The sequence below is a fragment of the Hyperoodon ampullatus genome (assembly GCF_949752795.1).
Source record: "Hyperoodon ampullatus genome assembly, chromosome: 7".
In the NCBI taxonomy this organism is placed as follows: domain Eukaryota; kingdom Metazoa; phylum Chordata; class Mammalia; order Artiodactyla; family Ziphiidae; genus Hyperoodon; species Hyperoodon ampullatus.
In genome coordinates, this window is record NC_136920.1 from 77,223,821 (window position 1) to 77,248,745 (window position 24,925).

The 24,925-nt window shown below is 46.4% G+C and overlaps 2 protein-coding genes and 1 pseudogene across 3 annotated transcripts in view; 1 reads left to right on the forward strand and 2 right to left on the reverse strand.

Moving 5' to 3' along the window:
• LOC307056586 (ferritin light chain-like) overlaps window positions 1–351 on the reverse strand; it is a gene marked incomplete at both ends in the record, with an annotated part of 26,659 nt that extends 26,308 nt beyond the window's left edge. Inside the window, 1 exon segment of the mRNA XM_079709421.1 lies at window positions 42–351. Within this exon segment, the coding sequence (XP_079565547.1) occupies window positions 42–351 (310 nt within the window).
• LOC307055613 (centrosomal protein of 78 kDa-like) overlaps window positions 1–24,925 on the forward strand; it is a 591,539-nt pseudogene that overhangs the window by 426,546 nt on the left and 140,068 nt on the right. The gene's annotated exons all lie outside the window — the stretch shown is intronic.
• LOC307056587 (speedy protein E4-like) lies at window positions 16,451–22,856 on the reverse strand (the record flags this gene model as incomplete). Its single annotated transcript, XM_079709422.1, has 7 exons — window positions 16,451–16,630; window positions 18,451–18,555; window positions 18,716–18,884; window positions 20,615–20,700; window positions 21,185–21,243; window positions 22,042–22,263; window positions 22,748–22,856. The coding sequence occupies 7 exons, from the start codon at window positions 22,854–22,856 to the stop codon at window positions 16,451–16,453; spliced, it is 930 nt and encodes a 309-aa protein (XP_079565548.1).

The following is a 24,925-nucleotide window of genomic DNA, read 5'->3' on the forward strand; positions in this document are numbered from 1 at the left end:
GACCCCGAGAGAGGAGCACGCCCGAGGAGCAGCCCCCGGACCGGAGCCTCGGGAGCCCGGGGCTGGTGAGCGAGTCCCCACGGGGTAGGTGTTGCGTCTGCAGGCCTGCAGGCGGTTGTGGAGCCGGCGGCCCTTGGAGAGCAGGGCTTGGGAGACCGCGGCTTGGAGAGCGGGGCTTGGCTTTGCCCGCCCCAGGGCCCGCAGTAGAGCCACCGGGAGGGTTTGACTGCTTCCCGGAGGTGGAGGGGCTGGGCTGGAGGACAGGGCCTGCTGCTCCTGATGGGGCACCCCTGGGACTTGTGAGCTCCGGGTGTCCTGGGGGAGCAGGGTCCACAGGCTCGGCTGGGACATGCCGCGTCCTCCCCTCCGTCCAACCCCGATCCTCCTCCTAGTACTCACCCTCCTGTCGCCATCTCGGCATCTCGCACGTGTGTCTCAAGGCGCGTCAGCACCTTGGTTGTCTAATGTAAGCGTCCGCTGCCCTCCTGGGTTGTGCCCTGTGGAATCGCACAGTGTAATTGGTGCAGGATGAGTCTGCAAGGCTTCTGTCCTGCTGCCTCGGTTGAGGAAGGAAGCGATTGGGCCTGAGAAGGGAGATGACTTGTCCTAGATCCTCACCGGGTGTGCACGTGGGGTTGCTCACAGGACTCCAAACTCCTAGGGCAGGTGTTCTGTCCACTTAAAGTCAGTGTTAATAAAAGATGTTTTTGAGCGTCGCACTTAAGTTTGTAAAGTTTGTACAAATCATTGCAAGACTGAAACGCACCTGAGTGTGTCCCTTTATTCTGGGTATCCTGTGGATTTTCTGATCTAAGTTGTTAACAGACTGAGAAGAGGTAAACTATAAGCGTTTTTAAATTTCATATTTAATGACGGAGGTTTATTTCAATAGGATTCAATGTACACTCGCTACGGAAAAATAGAGTATCCCCTCAGGTACCACAGTCACGTGGGAATCACAGACCTGAGGGTGGTTGCTCCCTCCTTATTCTCACAGGCCCTTCTGAAGGTGAAAGGATGGGTCTCCCACAGGTGTCTCTTGTGGAGCGCGGGGCGGGTGCTCGTGCACCCCGAGCCACTTCAGTCGTAGCTTCACTGCCTGCGTTTTCCTTCTCCAGGTCCGCCTCCACTGTCACAGTCCTGCACGTTGTTCCAAGAGCAGCGGAAAATGAATCAGCCTCTGGTGAGTTTTGCTGTTTACGTATTTACCTGCTGCTGTTCTTTTGTGATAACACCTTGGGAGGCGAATAGTTCAAAAGTTAAAATGGGAAAGTAGGAGTAGGTAAAAGATGTGGTTAGACAAAGCGTAGAGGAGCAGGTCAGCACCAAGTGTTTCTGGCAAGTTCTACGTGTAGATCCCAGGATCCTCTTAGAGCCACAGTACAAGCCTCATGTTCTTGACATTTGTGGCAAAACACCATCCCTTGCTTGACTTACATGGTCCTGCCGAAGCACTTTTGTTCTCGGGCGTTAAAAGGTTTCCTTGAGGATCCCGCTGTAGGCCGCGAGCCTTCCTGAGAGACAGCCCCTAACGTGTTGACATTGGTGCCTTCCTTGTGCTTCCTGTAAGCCGAGAGCGTGCTGTCCAGGGAGCACTCAGTGCATATAACTTGTCTGTTCAGTAGAACACCGTTGTCACATAGGTACATTGTTTTCAGTGCTCAGTCGAGGGATGCAATGAGGATCATCTGGAAGAACAGCCTTGTCACCCTTCCAGTAAATTTCGCTCTTTGTCTCTTACAATCTCAGAGGGTCGCGTTACACACCATGCAGTGAGGTCTCTGGCAAAGATTCTTGTTTCCCAGCTGAATTGTATCGTGCAGCCTGCGGTCTTGGTTCTGCCCCTCCACGGAACCTGATCCGGTTGAGGTGACCTGGCATCCAGCATACAAAGCAGTGGAGATTTGCCAGTCGTCACCTCAGACCACTGTCGCCTTGCCATCTGCAGAGTCTGCTCTGTTGGTTTCTGTGACAGATCTCTCCTTGCTGTCTTCCTGACTGATTCTTTCTTCCGCCCTCTTTGTGTGTTGTCTTTTCACCCTTGGTTCATGACTCTTCAACCCGTCTGATCTCACCCTCTGGTGCTTTTCACCTCCAACTCTGTCAGTTCTCCCACCTGGACCAGATAGATGCCTCTGTCCAGCCACTTGCCAGCATCTCTATGGAGTTTGTCCACAGGGCACCTCGGATTACTAGATCCAGTAGATCCAGAAATGATTATTTACAGCTCCCCTGCCCCTTGCCTTGTCCTGTTGTCCCTGGCGGCTCATCGTTGCATCATCCAGCCTGTCACCAGCCCAGAAAAATGAGTTCATTCTAAAGTCCTTCTCCATCCTCTGTTACCACGTTGTAATGTGAGGCTTGTTAATGTCGTATTCTAAATGGTTTTTATTTGTTCTCCTTCATCCCATACTTGCTACTATTAAAACAGCTTATCCGTTCATTTTTGTAGTTACAGAAACTTTTTTTCTGTGCCGCTACCTCTTTCCTCCAGCAGCTCAAGTGTATTCTCCACGCTGAGTATTTCTCCTAAAATATTAATCACAGCGTTTTGTCTGCATGTGGGAAGCACTTTAGAGGTTTCCTGGGTGACTGGACAAACGAGGTTGCCGTTCTGTGGAGCCATTAACCATCGAGCCCAGCACTGGGGGGAGGTCATACCTCGCCGATGATGCGTTTGGATGGATCTGTGGGGTAAAATCCTGATCGGAGAGGCTTAGGAGAGAGGAGTGGGAGAACTGGGTTTGTTCTGGTCCCAACTTTTTCAAGACATTTTGCTGTGACGGGGAAAATAGAAACTGGACAGTAGCTGGGGTAGGAGCTGAGGTCCGGGGAGGATGTTGTGTTGTTTTGTGTTGTGATGGGAGAAATAACAGTGGGAATGATCCAGTAGATGCGTGTAGGGGAGGGGAGAGCTGCTGCCCGTGGTCCTGGAGTGGGGAGGGGATGGCAGAGCTGGGTTGCAGGTGGGGAAGCCCTCCGATGGCTTCTCTGTTCTCAGGGAAGCAGGTCCTCAGCTGAGGGTGAGGGTGAGGTTGGGGGTTTGAGGGGAGAGCAGAGCTCTGGGGCCCAGCTCCATCGTGACCATCAGCACACACAGTGCATCCAGCTGGGAAGACTGTACTTGCCTTCCCTGCCTGAAAAGCCATCTCCTTTCTTAAATGTGGGAGTAATTACTCTTTGGGGAGCCTATGTAATTACATGGGTGCTTCTCAGCTCAAAACGAATTGAGTGCCAGTTCTGTCCACGGACATTTTCTTCTCTGCTGATGGAAGGGTCCCCAGGGGAAGTGTGCTACTTGCCTGGCTCTTGGCCTCGAGGACCCTTCACACCATCTAGTGTTCTGTCTTTTATCTTTGACATAAACATCAAATGTCTTCAGGTTGTGCATGTGATCTTAAGAAGCAATTCCCTGCTTCCGGGAGCTTCTGTTCTCCTCGGGAAAGGCAGTTCACAGACGTAATTACAGGAGAGGACGGGAATCCTGCCCGTCGATACGTGGGGAACTCCAGAGTGCTGACAAAGCAGAGCCTGCTTTTATTTATTCATTTAAATTTTTTATTTGTTTACTATTTAACTTATTCAGTTTTGGCTGCGTTGGGTCTCTGTTGCTGCGCGCGGGCTTTGTTCTCTAGTTGCGGCGAGCGGGTGCTACTCTTCGTGGCGGTGCGCGGGCTTCTCATTGCGGTGGCTTCTCTTATTGTGGAGCATGGCTTCTAGGCATGCGGGCTTCAGTAGTTGCGGGTCCCGGGCTCAGTAGTTGTGGTGCGCAGGCTCTAGAGCGCAGGCTCAGTAGTTGTGGCGCACGAGCTTAGTTGCTCCGCAGCACGTGGGATCTTCCCGGACCAGGGTTCCAACCCGTGTGCCCACCATTGGCAGGCGGATTCTTAACCAGTGTTCCACCAGGGAAGTCCGAGAGCCTGGTTTTAAATGCATTGTCAGAGCACGTGGCTCAGTGACTCGGGGAAGGGGGACGGCCCTCAAGTGCCCAGGACTTGGGTAGCTGCAGAGGTTGGCGAGGCTCTCAGAGCAGCGTGAGGTGGACTGGATGAGGCTCCTGAGGTGCTGGTAAGGACCTCCTTCCTTAGGATGTGGGCCTCCCGTCAGGAAGAGCGGGACATGAAGGCAGGCAGACCCTGAGGTTTCCTGAAGAGCCTCCCCTCTGTGCTGGTTTTGGTTTCTTCCTGTGGAGAAACTGAAACCTTGTAATTGGGACAGTGAGTCATCTGATCAAAAGATGTCATGTGTAGAGACTGTGGACGGCATGAAATGCGGGGTGGGGTGCGGTGGGTCAAGTCAGGGGGACTCTGGGCTCCAGCGCGATGCCCGACAGGAAGGGGCGAGGCCGCGGCGTGTTCCCGCTCATCCTAGGCCCCGGTAAGCAGTATGGACGTTCCCTTGGGGTTTTTCTGAATCATGAATGAGGTTGAGAGTATTTTCACGTGCTTAGAAGCTGTTTCTTCTTTTTAATTGGTAGACAGTCTTTAGAGCAGTTTTAGGGTTATAGGAGAATCAGAATCGAGCAGACAGCACTTTCCTATACCCGTCCCTCTGGGTTCCCTCCCTTGGTAACATCTCTGGCCTGTGTGGCGCGTCATCTCAGTGATGGATCGGCATTGACACCTAGTTCTCCCCTGGAGTCTGTAGTTTATATTAAGGCTCACTCTCTGTGTCCTACTGTTCAGGTTTGGACAGGTGTGATGACCTGCAGCCACCACTGCAGTGCCACCCAGAACCATTTCACTGCCCGAAACATCCCTGGGGGCCACCTGTTCACCCGCCCAGTGCCCCCAAGCCCCTGACAGCTGCTGGTCTTGTTACTGTCTGTGTATTTTTGCCCTTTCGAGAATGTCACGTAGTTGGAGTCCTTCATTCTGTGGTCTTTTCCGACTGCTGTCTTTCTGTTTTTATATGAAGGGCCTGTTCATGTCCACTGCCCGTCTTCCTGCCCCAATACTGTCTTGTTTTGTTTTGTTTTGTTCTGTTTTGTTTTCCTTGTCTTATTGGCTTTCAGAGTCGTCTTAAATGTTTCTAAATTTTTCCAGTTGGGGTCCTGTTAGTAAACATTGTTTTCCAAGGTTTATTGTCATTTTCCTGTATTTTCCAGCATTGCTATATAATTCATTACTTTTTTTTACTTTGAGAGGTTGAATACCATGCATTTCAAAAGCTTCTCAAAATCAGCCCATTTGTGTGGATAAGATTCCTAGTTGAAGAGCACCCTCCTTGGTCAGTACTGGGGTGCAGCTTCTTTGCGGGGGGAGGAATGCACCGGTCTCGTGGTTCCCTTTCTGTTGGGTCTCAGTTCCCCTTTCTGGTTCTGGGCACTGCATCAGCCACTCTCCTGGGATAGGCCAGGCAGGTGGGGTCCTCACTTCCTGGCTCCAGAAGTTGTGTGTGTCTGAGAACACCTTTGTTTTTCCCTGAGGAGCAAGAGGACTCTTTTGGTTGGGGAGCGGCATCCTAGGACTGCGGCCCTTGGGCCCCCACTGTTCTGTGTCATTTGGGCCCCAGCCATGCGTGGGAGGTCTCTGACAGAGGGACGCAGCTGTTAAAGTCCTCTTGGGGTTGTGTCATTTACAATCCTCTGAGGAATACTCCTTTTCTTTAATGAAATTCCAGTGCTTAAGCTTTCTAGCCACTCATGAAAGGAATCTCAGAAAGGAAAGGAGACTGGTCCTCTCTGCCCCCAAGCAGGGGAGTGAGCCGACACTGTTAACCTAACACTGAGAAAGTGGCTTGTGGGAAATGTGTAACCAGTTCTGAGTTCTGTGATTACAAGGCTGTCTGTGGAATCTTACTGTACCAAGGGGTCTTTTAAGACACATACATCATGGGTTGTTCCCTTGTGTTTTGAAACTAACCTAAAACCCCTAAATATTTGCAGTTCTGATTGCTTTCTTAATTTGTTATCCAGGTTTCCCGAAATCCATTTTCTTAAGGTTTAAAGTGCGAGAAGAGTGCAATTTTCTCATCTTCCCTTTACATAAAAGTGAATGTGGTCAAGCCGCTTAACCCATCACCAAATAGAAAATCATCTGGAACGTTCACATTAATGCTCTTTTCAAGCAGGAACAGTGCGTATATTTTTATGCCCATTACCAGTGGAAACTATAATGTTTTCTTATTGTGCTGTTTTTTTCGCATCAGGCAAAATGACAAGCAATTAGAAAAGCCCCAGAAATCACACATTTTGTGAAATTACAAATGCAAAACCGGAAAGTAGACTAAGGTGCGCATGATTCTACTTAGGCATTAAAATTAGAGTAGTTCATGGTCTGATCCCTCACTCTCTTGCATTTGGTAGTAACTTTCAGTGTGTGAACGAGTGGGCCCCCAGTCTTCATCCGGGCAGCCACAGATGTGACCAGTGACACCTGAATGGAATATGTGCAGAGCTTCTGGAAGACTTGCTGTCGATTTCTGAGACAGGCTTCTCGAGGCTGAGCCGAGGCAGTTCTGCACAGACGCTCGTCTGCCTTGGGCGGCAACCAGCTCTTTCCCCCGGCCCCCCTCATCCCCCCACCTCGTGTGTCCTGTCAGCAGCTGGGCACCCTCAGCCTTCCCAGGCCAGCAAAGCCTGGGTCCCGGACATCTCTGCATCTGGAGCTGGGGGTCAGGTGACCTGGCATCTCAGGGGACCTTGCTAACAGGACCCATCCTGCCTCTTCGATTGTTCCACATAAAGAACTTTGATTTGCAGTCAATGTCAGGAGTTTGTTGCCATCTGAAATGGCCTCTGAGCTTGGCATGGTCTTTTCCTTAACCCCCTCCACACCATTCCTTAGTTACACTGTGGCACGTGGGGTCTCAGTGTCCTGACCAGGGATTGAACCCAGGTACCCTGCACTGTAAGGCAGATTCTTTAACCCTGGACCACCAGGGAAGTCCCTACCCTTATGTTTTAACAGTTTTGGAGGTCTTCACAGAGATCTTGGATGGATTCACCTAACATCACCAGGTAAACTTCGTTTCAAAAGTAGTGCACCTCATTCCTCAAAACTTTTAAAGTAGAACTATTATAAGATCCAGAAATTCCACTTCTGTGTATTTTTTCGGAAGAAAACAAAAACGCTAGTTCAAAAAGACACATGCACCCCTCTGTTCATTGAGCATTATTTATAATAGCCAGTGTATAGCAGCAACCTAAGTGTCCATCCATAGATGAATGGATAAAGAAGATGTGTCATATATACATATATATTTATATGTATACGTATATATATATATACATATATATATGTATATGTATATATATATAACTGTACACACACACACAATGGACTATTAGCCAGAAAAAAAGAAAAGAAGAAGAAGAATGAGGGGCTTCCCTGTGGATGCAGTGGTTAAGAATCCGCCTGCCAGTGCAGGGGAAATGGGTTCAAGCCCTGGTCCGGGAAGATCCCACATGCCACGGAGCAGCTAAGCCCGTGTGCCACAACTATTGAGCCATGCTCTAGAGCCTGTGAGCCACAACTACTGAACCCACGTACCACAGCTACTGAAGCCCGCTCACCTAGAGCCCATGCTCTGCAACAAGCTAAGCCACCGCAATTAGAAGCCCATGCACCGCAAGGAAGAGAAATCCCCGCTCGCCGCAACTAGAAAAGAGGCTGCATGCAGCAACAAAAACCCAATGCAGCCAAAAGTAAAATAAATAAATTTTTAAAAATTAAAAAAAAATGAAATCTTGCCATTTTGTGGCAACGTGGATGGAGCTAGAGTGTATTATGCTAAGTGCAATATGTCAGACAGAGAAAGACAAATACCGTATGATCTCATTTGTATGTGGACTCTAAAAAACAAAACAAATGAACTAATGTCACTAAAGAGAAACAGACTCATAGATACAGAGAACAAACAGGTGGTTGCCAGAAGAGGGTAGGTGGATGAGTGAAATAGGTGAGGGAGATTAAGAGGAACAGATAAGCAGTTAGAAAATAAATGAGTCATGGGAATGAACTATACAGCATGGGCAATACAGTCAATAGCATTATAACTTTGTATGGTGACGGATGGTAACTAGACCATAACTAGAGTTAATCTTGGTGATCATTTTCTAATGTACAGAAATATTGATATTATGCACCTGGAACTAACATAGTGTTGTAGGTCAGTTACACTTGAATTAAACTTTTTAAATTCAAACGAAAACAATAGTGTGCCTCGTTAACTAGAGATGCTTAGTCATACAGCAGTTCTCTAGAACGTATTCATCCTGTGTAACTGTAACCTTATACCCGTTGAACAACTCCCCATTCTCTCCTCCCCCACCCCTGACAATTTATGGGTGACTCTTTTAGATACCTCACCTCATATAAGTGGAAACACACAGTTTTGTCCTTCTGTGACTGACTTATTTCACCTATCATAATGTGTTCTGTTTATATCCCCGTTGTCACAACTGGTAGGATTTCCTTCTAATAGGAAAGTCTGAATAATATCCTATGTATATACCCCATTTTCTTTATCCATTTCTCTGTGGATGAAAATTTGCATTTTTTCCCTATCTTGGCTCTGGTGAATAATGCTGTAATGACTATAGAGGTGCATGTATCTCTTCTAGATATTGATTTCCTTTTCTTTGAATATACAGGCTATATTATGTTGTATTATATTCTATTACATTATATTCTATTATAATTATTGTGCTTCCCGGATCTTGTGTTTTTCACAAATTGAAGGTTTGCGGCAACTCTTTGTTGAGCAAGTCTGTTGGCACTGTATTTCCAACAGTAGTTGCTCACTTCTTGTCTTTGTGTCATATTTTAGTAATTCTCACACTATTTCAAACCCTCCATCAGCAAAAAGGTTACTACTCGCCGAAGGCTCAGATGATGGTTAGCATTTTTTAGCAGTAAAGTATTTTTAATTTTCTTTTTGTTTCGGCTGTGCTGCACACCACATCACGTGGGATCTCAGTTCCCCGACCAGGGAATCAAACCTGCGCCCCCTGTAGGAAGGCGGATTCTTAACCACTGGACCACCAGGGAAGTCCCTAAAGTATTTTTTTTAACATCTTTATTGGAGTAGAATTGCTTTACAGCGTTGTGTTACTTTCTGCTGTATAACAAAGTGAATCAGTTGTATGTATACCTGTATCCCCATATCCCCTCCATCTTGCGTCTCCCTCCCACCCTCCCTTTCCCACCCCTCTAGGTGGACACAAAGCACTGAGCTGATCTCCCTGTGCTATGCGGCTGCTTCCCACTACCTATCGGTTTTACATTTGGTAGTGTATATGTGTCCATGCCACTGTCTCTCTTCGTCCCAGCTTACCCTTCCCCCTCCCCGTGTCCTCAAGTGAATTCTCTATGTCTGCGTCTTTATTCCTGTCCTGCCACTAGGTTCATCAGAACCACTTTTTTTTTCCTTTGGTTTCCATCTCGCTTCGTCCCAGCTTACCCTTCCCCCTCCCTGTGTCCTCAAGTGCATTCTCTACGTCTGCATCTTTATTCCTGTCCTGCCACTAGGTTCATTAGAACCACTTTTTTTCCTTTGGATTCCATAAATATGTGTTAGCATACGGTATTTGTTTATCTCTTTCTGAGTTACTTCACTCTGTTTCACAGACTCTAGGTCCATCCACCTCACTAGAAATAGTTCAATTTCGTTTGTTTTTATGGCTCAGTCAAATTCCATGGTATATATGTGCCCCATCTTCTTTATCCATTCATCTGTCAGTGGACGCTTAAGTTGCTTCCATGTCCTGGCTATTGTAAATAGTGCTGCAGTGAACATTGTGGTACGTGTCTCTTTTTGAATTATGGACTTCTCAGCGTATATGCCCAGGAGTGGCATTGCTGGATCATATGGTAGTTCTATTGTTAGTTGGGTTTTTTTTGTATAAATTTATGTATTTTTATCTATTCATTATTTTTGGCTGTGTTGGGTCTCTGTTGCTGTACGCGGGCTTTCTCTAATTGCAGCGAGCAGGTGCTTCAGTGTTGTGGTGCGCGGGCTTCTCATTGCGGTGGCTTCTCTTGTTGTGGAGCGCGGGCTCTAGGCATGCGGGCTTCAGTAGTTGTGGCATGCGGGCTCAGTGGGTGTGTCTCGCGGGCTCTAGAGTGCAGACTCAGTAGTTGTGGCACACGGGCTTAGCTGCCCTGCGGCATGTGGGATCTTCCCGGACCAGGGCTCGAACCCATGTCCCATGCATTGGGAGGAGGATTGTTAAACACTGCACCACCAGGGAAGCCCTATTTTCAGTTTTTTAAGGAACCTCCATACTGTTCTCCGTAGTGGCTGTATCAATGTACATTCCCACCAACAGTGCAGGGGGAGGGTTCCCTTTTCTCCACACCCTCTCCAGCATTTATTGTTTGTAGATTTTTTGGTGATGGCCATGCTGAGTGGTGTGAGCTGATACCTCACCGTAGTTGTGATTTGCCTTTCTCTAATGGTTAGTGTCGTTGAGCATCCTTTCATGTGTTTGTTGGCAATCTTATATCTTCTTTGGAGAAATGTCCATTTAGGTCTTGTGTCCACTTTTGGATTGAGTTGTTTGTTTTTTTGATATTGAGCTGCGTGAGCCGCTTGTATATTTTGGAGATTAATCCTTTGTCAGTTGCTTCATTTACAACTATTTTCTCCCACTCTGAGAGTTGTTTTTTTGTCTTGTTTATGGTTTCCTTTCCTGTGGAAAAGCTTTGAAGTTTGAATAGGTCCCATTTGTTTATTTTTGTTTTTATTTCCATTTCTCTAGGAGGTGGGTCCAAAAGGATCTTGCTGTGATTTATGTCATAGAGTGTTCTGCCTGTGTTTTCCTCTATGAGTTAGACAGTGTCTGGCCTTACCTTTAGGTCTTCGATCCATTTTGAGTTTATTTTTGTGTTATGGTGTTAGGTAGTGTTCTCATTTCATTCTTTTACAGGTAGCTGTCCAGTTTTCCCAGCGCCACTTATTGAAGAGGCTGTCTTTTCTCCATTGTATATTCTTGCCTCCTTCATCAAAGATAAGGTGACCATGTGTGCGTGGGCTTATCTCTGGGCTTTCGATCCTGTTCCATTTATCTATATTTCTCTTCCCCAAAGTATATTTCAATAAAGGTATGTACATTGTTTGTTTAGACACAAGGCTGTCGCACACTTAACAGACTACAGTATAGTGTAAACAGAAGCTTTTCATGCACGGGTACACCAGAAATTTCATGTGACTCGCTTTATGGCGGTATTGGCTTCATTGCAGTGTTCTGGAACTGAAGCTGCAGTGTCTCTGAGCTGGGCCTGTATTCCCAGAAGTGGGATTGCTGGATCATATGGAAATTTTATTTAAAAGATTTTGAGAAAACTCCATACTGTTTTCCACAGTGCCTGCACAATGTTACATTCCTGCGTACAATATGCAAGGGTTACGATTTCTCTACCACCTTGACAACTCTTATCTTTAAAAAAAAATAAAAAATTGTAGGCATTCTAACAGATGTGAGGTAGTATCTCCTGATGATTTTGATTTGCATTTCCCAGATGATTAGTGACGTTGAGCACCTTTTCATGTACCTGGTGCCGTGTTACGTCTTTCTAACACAGATACACACACACAGAGGGATAGAAGGAATCTTTTGGAAGTGATGAGTATATTACCGTGATGGTGGTGATGGTATCACAGGTGTGTGCATATATCCAAACTCATCAAGTTATATACATTAAACATGGGCTAGATTTTGTATATCAGTTCTACGTAAATAAAGCTGTAAAAGCCCAGCAACAAGTGGTGTATTTCATGAGCCAGTGAAGCCCAGGTACATCTTGTCTCCTCTCCCAGGGGTGAACCCAAGCAGCCTTTGAACTTGGCTCACTTTCTGTTTCTTTAGTTTCCCCTTCTATTACTTTTGTGTTTCTCCTTTGTTTTCAGATTCCAGCTAAGTGGTTCCCCATTTGTCGCAGCAGTGATTCTGAGTTTGGCTCTGTCGTTTGAAGACTTGATGGTCTCTAAAGGGATTAAGTTTCTACAGAACTAATCTCAGTTAGGTGAGAGGTAACAGAGGATCTAGTTTGTTAGTCTTTTCTTAGTCTTTTCTGTTTGTCTATTTGTCTACTTTGACAAGCTCAAATCAATTAAGAATCTCTTGCCCAATGGGATGAGAACAGCTCTTTAATATCTAGACTGGTGAGTGTTTATTCCTGACCCAAGTCTAAGACTTAAAACTGCAGGTAAAAGTTCCATTTCTCTGTATGTCTGTGTATCTGTAATTCAAAAAGGTCTTTACCTCTGACAGTGCGAGTATGTAATGTTTTCCTACTTCTGGATCTATTAAAGTAGATTGTAGAGTCTGTTAAATTAAAGGGTTTCTGTCCTGATTGGCTTACAAAGATACAAATGTGCTTATAAAAATTATATATCCCTAAAATTCTCAGAGAGAAAGGAATTAGAACTTCTAATACTTTAAATGTGCTAGAAAAATATTCTTATTGAAATCAAGTCAGGGACTTCCCCAGCGGTCCAGTGGTTAGGACTCGGTGCTTTCACTGCCAGGGTCCAGGTTCAGTCCCTGGTCAGGAACCTAAGATCCAGCAAGCCCCTCGGTGCAGCCAAAAAAAAAAAAATCAACTCAGAAATTTAAAGACTTCAAGTTTACATAATTTAGGTAAATCTTTGACACATGAAGCTAGTTTAATATTTTTGGTTTCATAAAAAGTTATTCGTATCTTATTTATCAGTATTAGGCATACATTTAAAACAATTCTGCTTGGGTGTGTTCTTCCTAAATTCATATAGGTGTGCCCATCAAATAAGCTCATATTACTTCTACTTAATGTTTAAGGTTATGAAAAATGTAAGTTTGTGTTTAACCACATTTAGTTTTTATTCTGACAAACTTTCTTTCAACAGTAACTATGTTTTCTACTGTGTTAGCTTGTCGATAAATTCCAAGATCTTCAGTTTCCGTAAACCCTTGAACTGCTACTAAATTGTGTTACTTACTGGCTAATCATTGGATACCGAGGTCATTTCTAAGCAAGACAGAAACCTGAGGCATTGATTACTAAGCATAATCTCAAGTTATATGCTCTTGCTGCATATGTTTACTTGTTACCTAGAGGCTCTGTCTGTGGGTGTGTTAATGAATGTGTTTGTCTCTGCCACTTGAATAAGTTGTGTAAGGGATGTTTGTGGCTGTGTAAAGTTGTGTTATGTGTGTTCATGAGCTCTGCTAGCCTGAAATGCTGATGTGTGATGGGCAGTTGTCAATCATTCACTCCTAGTTTTCTTTGTGAAATGGAAGTAACTTTGGTTCAAAGTTAGTATTAATATACTATGAATGAGACTTGACCCATAGTGATGTTATCGGCTGGAACAGAACTCAGGTTCAGCTGCTCATCGCTCAGAAGTCAGTGTTCCAGAGACAAGGGTTGGTGGAAGAAGAAAGATGCTTTATTCAGGAAGCTGGCAACCTGGGAAGATGGTGGGCTAGTGTCCCCAATACCATCTCCCAGTTGCCAATGAGAGGGAAAAGGGGTTGATAGGGAAAAGACGGGGAGTCTCTGGGCTGTGCCGGTGGGGGCTCCATGCAGAGTAGCACAGTCAGCTCTGACCATCATCTTGAAATTGGTCATGCAGCGGTGTGGTCAGTGTCATGTTGATTGTTTCAGGCACAGTTAATCTTCAATTCCAGTGTTGGTTTGTTCCCATTTCCTTAAGGCCAGTTCCTGGAATTGTGTAAGCCATTGGTTCAGGTCTGCTCAAGATGGAGCAGCTTGTGTCATAGCTCCAGTCTGGTCATCATACAGTTAGCTTTCTCCTCTTGTAGTGGTTTTAGTATCTGCAAAACAAGTTAGGAGTGTGTGTCTGACACTGTTACTTATGTCCTTCGGGAGGAACTAAAGATTCTGTGACTGCTGTTGTCCTAATCAGTAACTGCTTGAACCTGTTCTTTGGTGACTCAGGGGAGGCCTGGGAGACTGCAGCTATTTTACAAACAAGAGGCAGGGGACATGGAAGGGCCCTGCATGGTCCTGCTTGGTTCCAGCAACTGAGAGGTACAACTTTGTATGCAAGATAATGCGATGTAGTTTTGTTTATTAACAGGAACAAAAATAGTTTGGTCCTAAAGTAAAATGACTGATTGTTCCAGCACCAGAAAGAGGATAGTGAAGGACACAACCTGAATGAGTATAGAAAGTTGTAGGAGACGGGTAGAAAGGGAATTTTATTTGTCTGAGCCGAAGGCAGCTCAGTTTTGATGTTTATTCCAGAGATTTTCAAAAAAGAGCTTATGGTTCTCTTAGTAGCAAATATTATATTGATGCAAAGCTGGAGTTTGGTTTTCTCTCTGTACAAATGATAAATTTTTTTCATGGAGTATTGGTCTCTTTAATAAGTGGTTGGAAAAGTTGTTCTCTAAATCTGCCTAAACAGCAGAGATTCTGTATCTCACTGGAAGAGGTTTCTGCACCTAGTTCTGAATTCATCCGGCCTTATTATTTTTTTGAAAATAAATGCACAGGGACTTCCCTGGTGGCTCCTTGGTTAAGAATCCGCCCGCCAGTGCAGGGCACACTGGTTCAAGCCCTGGTCCGGGAAGATCCCACGTGCTTTTAGAAACTAGAGCACGGAAAGACTAAGGTCATGTGAAATTTGAAATGCTAAATATTGTCATAGTGTTAAGCAGTTTGAAGATTGTTGGAAGAAATTATTTGTCATTCATTCAAGCAATAAACATTTGATGAATACTTGCAAAACATAAAAAACCTCTAGAGCCCGTGAGCCACAACTACTGGAATCGACGTGCCTAGATCCCATGCTCCGGAACAAGAGAAGCCACCGCATGGAGACGCCGACGCACCGCAATGAAGAGTCGCCCCCGCTCCACTGCAACTAGAGAAAGCCCACGTGCAACAACGAAGACCCAACGCAGACAAAAATAAATAAATATATAAATGAATGTATTGGGGGGAAAAAAGAAAGAAAGTAAATGCACAACAAAATTTCTGCATTTCTGAGAACGTTAAGCTTCCTTAAAACTGTGTTCCTTTTGGTCTGGTTTTTTTTTTTTTAAAGTCTACTGTCAGGAACTCCCTGGCACTTCAGCGGTTAGGATTCTGCGCTTCCACTGCTAGAGGCCTGTTTTCGATCCCTGATCAGGGAACTAAGATCCTGCAAGCTGCGTGGCGAGGCCGAAAAAACAGCCAAGACAAAATAATCATCTCTTGGCTGTTAAACAAAGTCAAGGACCTTTAGTTCCTCCTCAAGGGCTATTGGGTAATATTCTGAGCCACGTCCTTGGAGCTGTTTGGCAGAGACTGAAACCCCCAGCAGGTGGAAGAAGTTAACTGCATGTTGCCCACAAGCACGTAGACCCCAGACCAGTTGGAACCAGAAGGCTGATGATGTTGAGTCCCCGTTACCTCACCACTGGCCAATCAGAAGAATGACCGTGAGCTGATCACGCACCCTGTAACCCTCTCTTCAACATGTAGCCCCTTTCTCTTTTCCCTGTATAGTCCTCAAGCAAAACTTCAGGAGGGGAGAGTTGGTTCTTCGGGACATGAGTCCACCTCTCTTCTGGACTGCCGGCTTCCTCAATAAAGCTATCTTTCCTTTTACCCAAGAGTTGTCTCTCAGTATTGGAGTCCTGAATGATGCAAGACCTGCCTCATCTTCTGTAGTTTTCTCTACATGAAAAATAATTGAGGACTATTTTTCAGAGTTAAGAAATGTGGTTGGATAATCACAACGCCATTAAGCAACACCTCGTTGGACAGCAAAGAGGCGAAGCCGACTGGTAATGACCACACACATCCTGACTGTGAGAAGACTTTCATCTTTATTGTAGTTCTCCAAAAGCTGCATCGCACAGTACTCTTGAACAATCTAAAATAACATACCAACATGCTGAGGCAAGTTAAAAAATTACGACTGAATTCCCACAATTCAATAATGAGAACTAAAAAAATACAAATTTATGCTTACAAGAATTGAGAGGAAATACCCACTATGCTATAAGTAGAATGGAAATATTATGTAATAGATAAAATCAACAATCTCTCTTGAAAATGTGAGTAAAATTGTATATATGTGTAATTATACAACAGCTACAGTTCTCATCACAAAAGTTTGTAGTAATAAGATGTTTCAAAATGAAGACTATTTCAAAACTATTTAAAATAAATATATAAATATAAAATATAAAAATACAATAATTTTATAGGTGACATTTTCAAAATAAGCCAGTGAAACTTAAGTCATGAGTCATGACCCTGTGGCTGTAATTATATATATATATATTTTTTTCTAATTATATATTTTAATGTTATTCCCTCCTATTCTGAGCCGCTACACTCCACCTTCAAATGCTTCTAGACTGGGGCAAACAAGTGTATAAAAAATGGGACCTCCAATGTTCGTCTCAGGGGAGATGGAAATGAAATGATCTGAAAATTGAGGTGGTGCCTTCCAAAAGGGTGGAATCTGAATAAACCCTGTTTTCTTATTGTCCTGCCACAGACTCCTAGAAGCACGCCCCGCTCCTAGGAGTAGAACACGAAAAGTCGCCTCCGCTCATTCTAGAAGATGCTGGCTTCTTCTCGATGATCTGCACAAGAGGCTTCTCCCTTCCTTCTTCACGGCTGTCGTCAGTGTCTGGATTGACCTCTTGTTGAACATCCTCATCTCTCCTGGGCTCTGTGATCTGGAAGTAAGAGAAGGAGCAAGGATGTCAGATTTCAAAGTGGCAACTGTCCAGATATAAAGGTTTTCACATTCTTAGTCAATTCTAACCAGAATTGAGACTCATTTATGATTGGAGTTTTATCTCAAATTCTCCATTCTGAACCCCAGTCCTGAACCATTCATTGTTTTCAAGTGCGATTCTTGGACTTTGGTGACCCTGACTCCAAAAACTACTGAATACACCCAAGGTCAGGCCCAGTAATCTGCTTCATAGCCCAGACTCCAGGTGATTCTGCTCAGGGAGCTGGCATTTGGAGAATGCTGCTTTAGTCTTAACTCACCTTGGTCCTTTGGCACCACTTAAATTCTGAACTTGGAAGCACACTACAGACATCACTGACAAGTCAACATCGTGGACCAGGAGACCTGAGGCCGGATCCCTAACCCTAACCCTGCATCCTAATGTCTATGTTATTATTAAGTTTTCATTTATTTACTTATTTTCTTTCTTTTATTTTTGGCTGCATTGGGTCTCTGTTGCTGTGTGTGCACTTTCTCTAGTTGTGGTGAGCGAGGACTACTCTCCGTTGCTTCTCCTGACGGCTTCTCTTGTTGCGGAGCACGGGCTCTAGGCGCACAGGCTGAGTAGTTGCGACTTGCGGGCTCTAGAACGCAGGCTCAGTAGTTGTGGCTCGTGGGCTCTAGAGCGCAGGCGCAGTAGTTGTGGCGCACGGGCTTAGTTGCTCCGCGGCATGTGGGGTCTTCCCGGACCAGCGCTCAAACCTGTGTGCCCTGCATTGGCAGGCGGTTTCTTAACCACTGTGCCAACAGGGAAGTCCCTGGATCCTAATGTTTAAATAATACTCAGCCCTAAACTTGGTTAGTGTTATGTGCTGAATGTTTGTGTCCCCCAAAATTCTTATGTTGAAATCTTAAAATCTTAACCCCTAAGGTGCTGGTATTAGGAGGTGGGGTCTTTGGGAGGTTATTAGGTCATGGGGTAGAGCCCTCATGAATGAGATTATTGCCCTTGTAAAAGAGACCGTGCTGTGTTGTTTCTAAGCAACGCGGTCTGTAGTAGGGCAGGTTGAATGGACTAAGACAGCTAGTTTGCAAGATTTAAACCAAATGTTTGCTCAATCCTCTGCCCACATCTAGAACTCTAATGTGTCAGTTGTAATAAGCCATGCTGAAGATGGCATTCCTTAACCTTCAGTCGTTGTGATAAACCCCCTTGACCATAAACGTGAGGGGGAAAAGGTGCATTGTACTAGAGGAATCATTGGTCCAGAAGTGGTGAGTCAGGGGGAATAAAGAGTCACAGGTGATCTGGCCATAGGCAATTTGAAAGTAAATTTGGATGAATATAAAGCTAGTCATAGTTCATCTTTTCTTATTGAACGTGTGGGCTGTTCTATCTAATATCCTGTTTGTAGACATTTACTTTGTTGTAGATAAATGCTAGAACCCATAACCCTGAGGGATGTCAGGCCAAAAATGAATGAAAAAGAGAAACTGGAAACACAGTATATGGAAAACAATCACCATCTCGTCAAAGCTGTTATTTGGACCCAATTGCTTTGGGTGAAATAACTTCAGTGAGACCCATGCGTCTGGGACAAACTGGTTTCCCCGAGGTCTGGTGCCCACGGGCCCCGCGGTGCTGGTGTCTGTGTGTGGCTGTCAGTCCGTGGCTGGCGCAGAGTCGGCATGTGGCTGTGTGCCTGGCTGGCCCCCTTCACAGCGTGAGAGGTGATGCGGGTCCAGCAGTGGGATTCCTCCGATTTCCTCAGTAGACAACACGTCATTCCACCCGCACCTTTGCGCACGCAGACCTACCTTTGCGCAGGCCGATGACCTCAGGCCTGCGTGGTCCTGGGGCCTCTGGGGCAAGAGGGCGCGATCTCTTCCCCACACCCAGAGCTCTGGATCAAAAGCCTGGATCTGGAAAGACAAACAGCCCCTGGCAGTGAGGATGCCGCTGCCTCCCGTTGCCCCGCCTCCGGTTCTTTCTCGTCTGTCCCCAAGTCCCAAACCGAGTCCCCCATGATCCCCACCTCCTCTCCGTCCCTCCCCCTCCCCGAGACCGCCACAGCCCACCCACCTGCTCGCACTCTTCCCGAGTGACCCGTGCCTTCCAGCCCATGGAACGGATGAACTGGGAACGCAGTTTGTGGAACAAGGCATGCTGGGAGCTGTTCTTTCCATAGAGGAACGAAACGATGGCCTGCTTGGGGGCCTGGTTGTTCTCTTCCATGTCGCTGGCCACATAGCTGGGGAAAGACATCAGGTCGCTGTCATCAGGACAGGAAGGGCCTCCACTTGAGATCAGCTTCCCAGAAAAGAGGCAGGCTGAGCATCCTCACACGACCCACCCAGCCCTGCCCAGCGTCACTGGGAGCCGCCCAGTCATCAAGGAGCCACTGCCAGGCAGGACCTTCGGAAGGGTGCCTCTCACACCTTGATGATGAGGACACGATCCAAACCCCCCGTTCCCTTCAACTTGTTTTATGTGCACACACCTCTCTTCCTATGTTGTAGGTACATGTACAGTTCCTGAGGGCAGGAGCTGATCTGATCTGTTTCTGCATTCATCCCTCTCCTAGCAACTGACACATTTAGGGCTTGGTTCATATTGATGCATGAATTCAACAGCCTTTTGTGAATCTCTGTTCCCACCACCTCATATTCCCCAGCATGTAGGGTGTACTTTATAAGGTTTGTTAGATGAATGAATGAATGAATGAATGAACATTTTATCTCATGGCCAAATGCAATACTGATTACCTGGAAGTCTCACAATAACAAACATTTGCCCAATGAAAAGAATTGTGCTGAGTGTTTTGGGAATGCATCGACATTTTGACGAGACCTGCCTTCCACATGGTGTCTAGTCTAGTGGGACCGGGGAAGGGGAAGGGGGGAGATAAGAAATGACTATAATGCAAAGCATCACATTATAATACAATTTGAACTAAAGTGCCTCTGGGATGCAGAAGTTAGGGAGATCGGGCATCGTGAAGGTTTTGGTGTTTGAACCCACTTTAAGGATAGGGTCGTTTTCTTCAGATAAATGTATGGCAAAGATACCTGGACAGAAAGCTCAATAGAAACTTAGAGGGCAGGGTATTTGGAAGGAGCAGTGAAACAGAGGAATAAAGTATCAGGACGGTGTGCTGGAGATTGCAGAGAGGGTTAAATCCCAACGCAGAACTCTGGCCTTGATTTGGCATGTCATTAGCCAATGAAATTGTGTGAAGCGGTCAGACCTGTGTTTTGGAAGGATGTTCAGGCAAATAGAGCCAACTGACTTGGGAGACTTGGAAGAAACATCAGTGGGGAGCATTTGACACCAAATCCGCGCTATGTGATACGGGCCCCGATTGTGGCATTTGTCGTGGGAACGCAGAAACGGAAGATAATCACACTTGGTGCTGATGTGGGAAGACCCGAGACCGGAGAATTCGAACCGGAAACGTCTCAAGTCTGTTACTCGGGGGCAGGATGGTGTCAGTTCTTTCTTCCTCTCCTCTTAGGAAAGTTTTGCGTTTTGCTTTGTTTCTTTCAGTGTTTTAATTGACATGAGGGTAGTTTGTTTTGACAATGAATGCTATAAAAAACAGAACATGGGGCCTCCCTGGTGGCGCAGTGGTTGAGAGTCCGCCTGCCGATGCAGGGGATACGGGTTCGTGCCCCGGTCTGGGAGGATCCCATATGCCGCGGAGCGGCTGGGCCCGTGAGCCATGGCTGCTGAGCCTGCGCATCCGGAGCCTGTGCTCCGCAACGGGAGAGGCCACAACAGTGAGAGGCCCGCATACCACAAAAAAAAAAAACAGAACATGGTTTGAAAAAGAAACCACGGTACCGTAATCCTGTCATTTTCACACCTAGAGTCAGTACAAAGGGGTTTAAAAAAATAGATGAAAGGTCAGAGCCCCACGTCTCTCCCTCTGCCCTCCCAGGGTGTTGAATATTGATGGCGGGGATGGAGCAAGGTACTCACAGAGCTATGAAGAAATGGATTCTCTGGAATTGCCAGGGGAAGAGCCCGGCCCGGCTGACATACGCTATCACCATCGACAGGAGATACTGATGGAAAGAGGGGAAAAAACGTAGGAGAGAGGTCACATCCTGGAAGAGGAGAAAGAGTGGGAGGGAGAAGGGAGCAGGGGACGAGGAATGGGTGGTGCCACTTGGAGGAGAGACCCCCGTGTGGGGTGAGCCTGGTTATTTGGGGAAGGGGAGAGGACAGAAGGTCAGAGTTGGCGGCGCTCCAAGGATGGGAGGCTGTGGGATTGAGGGCGTGGACTTAGGGCCGCGGGCACAGGACGGTGTTGGATGAACCAGAGCCAAGGCGAGTCCCCAGGAGCTGAGAGGAGAGGGGACTTAGGCAGCAACCACCAAAGGGGCACTCCTGGGGCTCAGATCCCAGAGGGGACCTCGAGGCCCCTGGAGGGAAGTGTTGACAAGGCATGAGGTTAGGAGGGGAGTGGAAACGTGGGTGTAGAAAGCACCCAGCGCGCCCACCTAGAACAGGCGCTGGAGCAGGAATCCATCTCAGTGGGTGACTTACCTTGTCAGATACTTCCAGGTTTTTGTCCCAGGCGAGGAATTTCTTAACGACAGGATCCTCTGTGAAAAAAGGGCAGATGTTGCCAGTGGGAACAGGGCTGTCGTGGGAGCATTCCAGAGCCAAGAGGGTGAACCGCGCCCCCCTGGAGAAATGCCAAGATGTGGCCCAGGGTGAAGCTGCCGGAAAGAGGGGAGGGAAGACCATTCACTGTGGGAGGAAAGGGGGTGACTCCCCTTCTGGGGGGGCCGAGTGACAGGGAGTGATGCCCCTTCATCATGCATTCACGTACCTGCAGAGGGCATCAAGATACTCTCAGCCAGTGTCTCAATTGACAGTCATGTCAGGGGGTGAAGATGGCTTGTCAGCCCCTCCTCCCCCCACCCCGAACATGCCAGTAAGATTCAAAAGGCCAGTAAGAGCTAGAGTCTCGGGTACAGTTGAAACCAAGCGCACCTAATCCTGTATCATTTCTAAATCTAACCTAGTCTTGTATCATTTCTAAGTCTAACCTCATCCTGTATCTTTTATGTGTCCCCCGTATCCTTTATCCGTAGACAGTCCGCCAGGGACGGAGAGCGCACCAAGTAGCAGGGAATTCTTTTCCACTGGGAAAGTGTAGTCATGGGAAGTTTTGGTTTGTTTGTTTTTCAAGTATAGGATTGCTGGGCAGGGCGGTGGGTCCTTACCAAGCATCTACTTGAAGACCTTGTGGTGCTCAGGCAGCACTGAAGACACCCGCTGTCGCTTCAGCTTCATCTTGAGCCCACTGAACGACTCCACGACCCAGGTGTCGGCCTCATGGTGCTCGGGCAGCACTGAAGACACCCGCTGTCGCTTCAGCTTCATCTTGAGCCCACTCAGCGACTCCACGACCCAGGTGTCGGCCTCGTGGTGCTCAGGCAGCACTGAAGACACCCGCTGTCGCTTCAGCTTCATCTTGAGCCCACACAGCGACTCCACGACCCAGGTGTCCTGGGCCTCAGCGGCCGTGTTGCCCTCCACCTCCGCTCTGAACGCCACTGACCTCTTCCTCTTACAGCCGGGGCGCTGAGGCGGGGGGCTGCAACCAGCCCAGGGAGCTGACGAAGGAGAAGAGACTACAGTATGATGCTCTCGTCTTCACTGGTGACCACCCAACCCCACCCCGACTCCGCCTCCCCCCCCGAAGCACCCCCGTGCTTTCCAGTCTCACAGACCGCTGACCTTGCCCCAAGTCATCTTTCCATCTTTCTCTGTCCATATCTACCTATCCCTCCCCTGACTCTTTTTGTCATTTGTCCAGCTTCCCGTCCTCGAAACTCTTTCTCATGGTAGATAAAAGAACCCTCCCCTTGTTTCCTCTCTCCTCTTCTCTCATCCTTGGATCTCATCTCCTAACCCTGTTTCTTGCTCCCCAGGTGTTCCGTGTCCCCAGCTCCTGTGCTCTCCTCCCTCAATCCCTGGCTTTCTGAATGTCTCCTTTCTTTCATAGGCACCTTATGCAGGTGCTCCTTCCCGACCTCTGTACCCTTTCCTCCTTACTGGTCAAATCTCTGAAATTCCTTCTCATGCCAGCTCCCTCACCTGATGGTCCTGGGCTTTCTTCATAGACAGTCAACTCCAGGGGGTACCCTGAAGAGCTGGACTGGGAATTCAGCTCCTCAGCCTGGGAAGTCGGTTGACGATTGTCCATGATGTCTCCCAGACTCTTCCCTTCCTCGAAGCCTAGACTCTGCTTTGTCCCAACTCTTCTTCTGGACTTGGGCTAAACACAAGTGGTCGTCCCTTCTCCAAGCTGCGGGGCAACTGTCAGTGGAGAGAAGCTCTGGCGAGATTCTGTTGTCTACTACTGCTGCCAAGCACCAAGGAGTCTGGTCCATCCAATCGGGAAGGTCGGAAGCCTCTGATGTCATCATCGGAGTTTGAAGGAAACCAGTTTGAAGGAAAACACAAGTAACTGTCAGACCTATGCGTGCACTTGTCCCAGAGATCAGGGGTAAATGGTATCTCCTGCCACTGACGCAACCTCTGCCCGTCCTCCAAAACCCCCCTGAAGGTATCCGGACCCCTCTTTTTCTTTTTGTCATAAATGGCAAAATTTTATTCTTTTTTTTTTCTTCATCTTTATTTTTAATTTTTTTTTGCTTTATAACAAATTTAATCAGTTATACATATACATATGTTCCCATATCCCCTCCCTTTTGCGTCTCCCTCCCACCCTCCCTATCCCACCCCTCCAGGTGGTCACAAAGCACCGAGCTGATCTCCCTGTGCTATGCGGCTGCTTCCCACTAGCTATCTACCTTACATTTGGTAGTGTATATATGTCCATGCCGCTCTTTCACTTTGTCACAGCTTACCCTTCCCCCTCCCCATATCCTCAAGTCCATTCTCTAGTAGGTCTGTGTCTTTATTCCTGTCTTACCCCTATGTTCTTCATGACATTTTTTTTCTTAAATTCCATATATATGTGTCAGCATACAGTATTTGTCTTTCTCTTTCTGACTTACTTCACTCTGTATGACAGGCTCTAGGTCCATCCACCTCATTACAAATAACTCAATTTCGTTTCTTTTTATGGCTGAGTAATATTCCATTGTATATATGTGCCACATCTTCTTTACCCATTCATCCGATGATGGACACTTAGGTTGTTTCCATCTCCGGGCTATTGTATATAGGGCTGCTATGAACATTTTGGTACATGTCTCTTTTTGAATTATAGTTTTCTCAGGGTATATGCCCAGTAGTGGGATTGCTGGGTCATATGGTAGTTCTATTTGTAGTTTTGTAAGGAACCTCCATACCGTTCTCCATAGTGGCTGTACCAATTCACATTCCCACCAGCAGTGCAAGAGTGTTCCCTTTTTTCCACACCCTCTCCAGCATTTATTGTTTCTAGATTTTTTGATGATGGCCATTCTGACTGGTGTGAGATGATATCTCATTGTAGTTTTGATTTGCATTTCTCTAATGAGTAAAGATGTTGAGCATCCTTTCATGTGTTTGTTGGCAGTCTGTATATCTTCTGTGGAGAAATGTCTATTTAGGTCTTCTGCCCATTTTTGGATTGGGTTGTTCGTTTTTTTGTTATTGAGCTGCATGAGCTGCTTATAAATTTTGGAGATTAATCCTTTGTCAGTTGCTTCATTTGCAAATATTTTCTCCCATTCTGAGGGTTGTCTTTTGGTCTTGTTTATGGTTTCCTTTGCTGTGCAAAAGCTTTTAAGTTTCATTAGGTCCCATGTGTTTATTTTTGTCTTTATTTCCATTTCTGTAGGAGGTGGGTCCAAAAGGATCTTGCTGTGATTTATGTCATAGAGTGTTCTGCCTGTGTTTTCCTCTAAGAGTTTGATAGTGTCTGGCCTTACATTTAGGTCTTTAATCCATTTTGAGCTTATTTTTGTGTATGGTGTTAGGGAGTGATCGAATCTCATACTTTTACATGTCCCTGTCCAGTTTTCCCAGCACCACTTATTGAAGAGACTGTCCTTTCTCCACTGTACATTCCTGCCTCCTTTATCAAAGATAAGGTGACCATATGTGCGTGGGTTTATCTCTGGGCTTTCTATCCTGTTCCATTGATCTATCTTTCTGTTTTTGTGCCAGTACCATACTGTCTTGATTACTGTAGCTTTGTAGTATAGTCTGAAGTCAGGGAGCCTGATTCCTCCAGCTCCATTTTTCGTTCTCAAGATTGCTTTGGCTATTCGGGGTCTTTTGTGTTTCCATACAAATTGTGAAATTTTTTGTTCTAGTTCT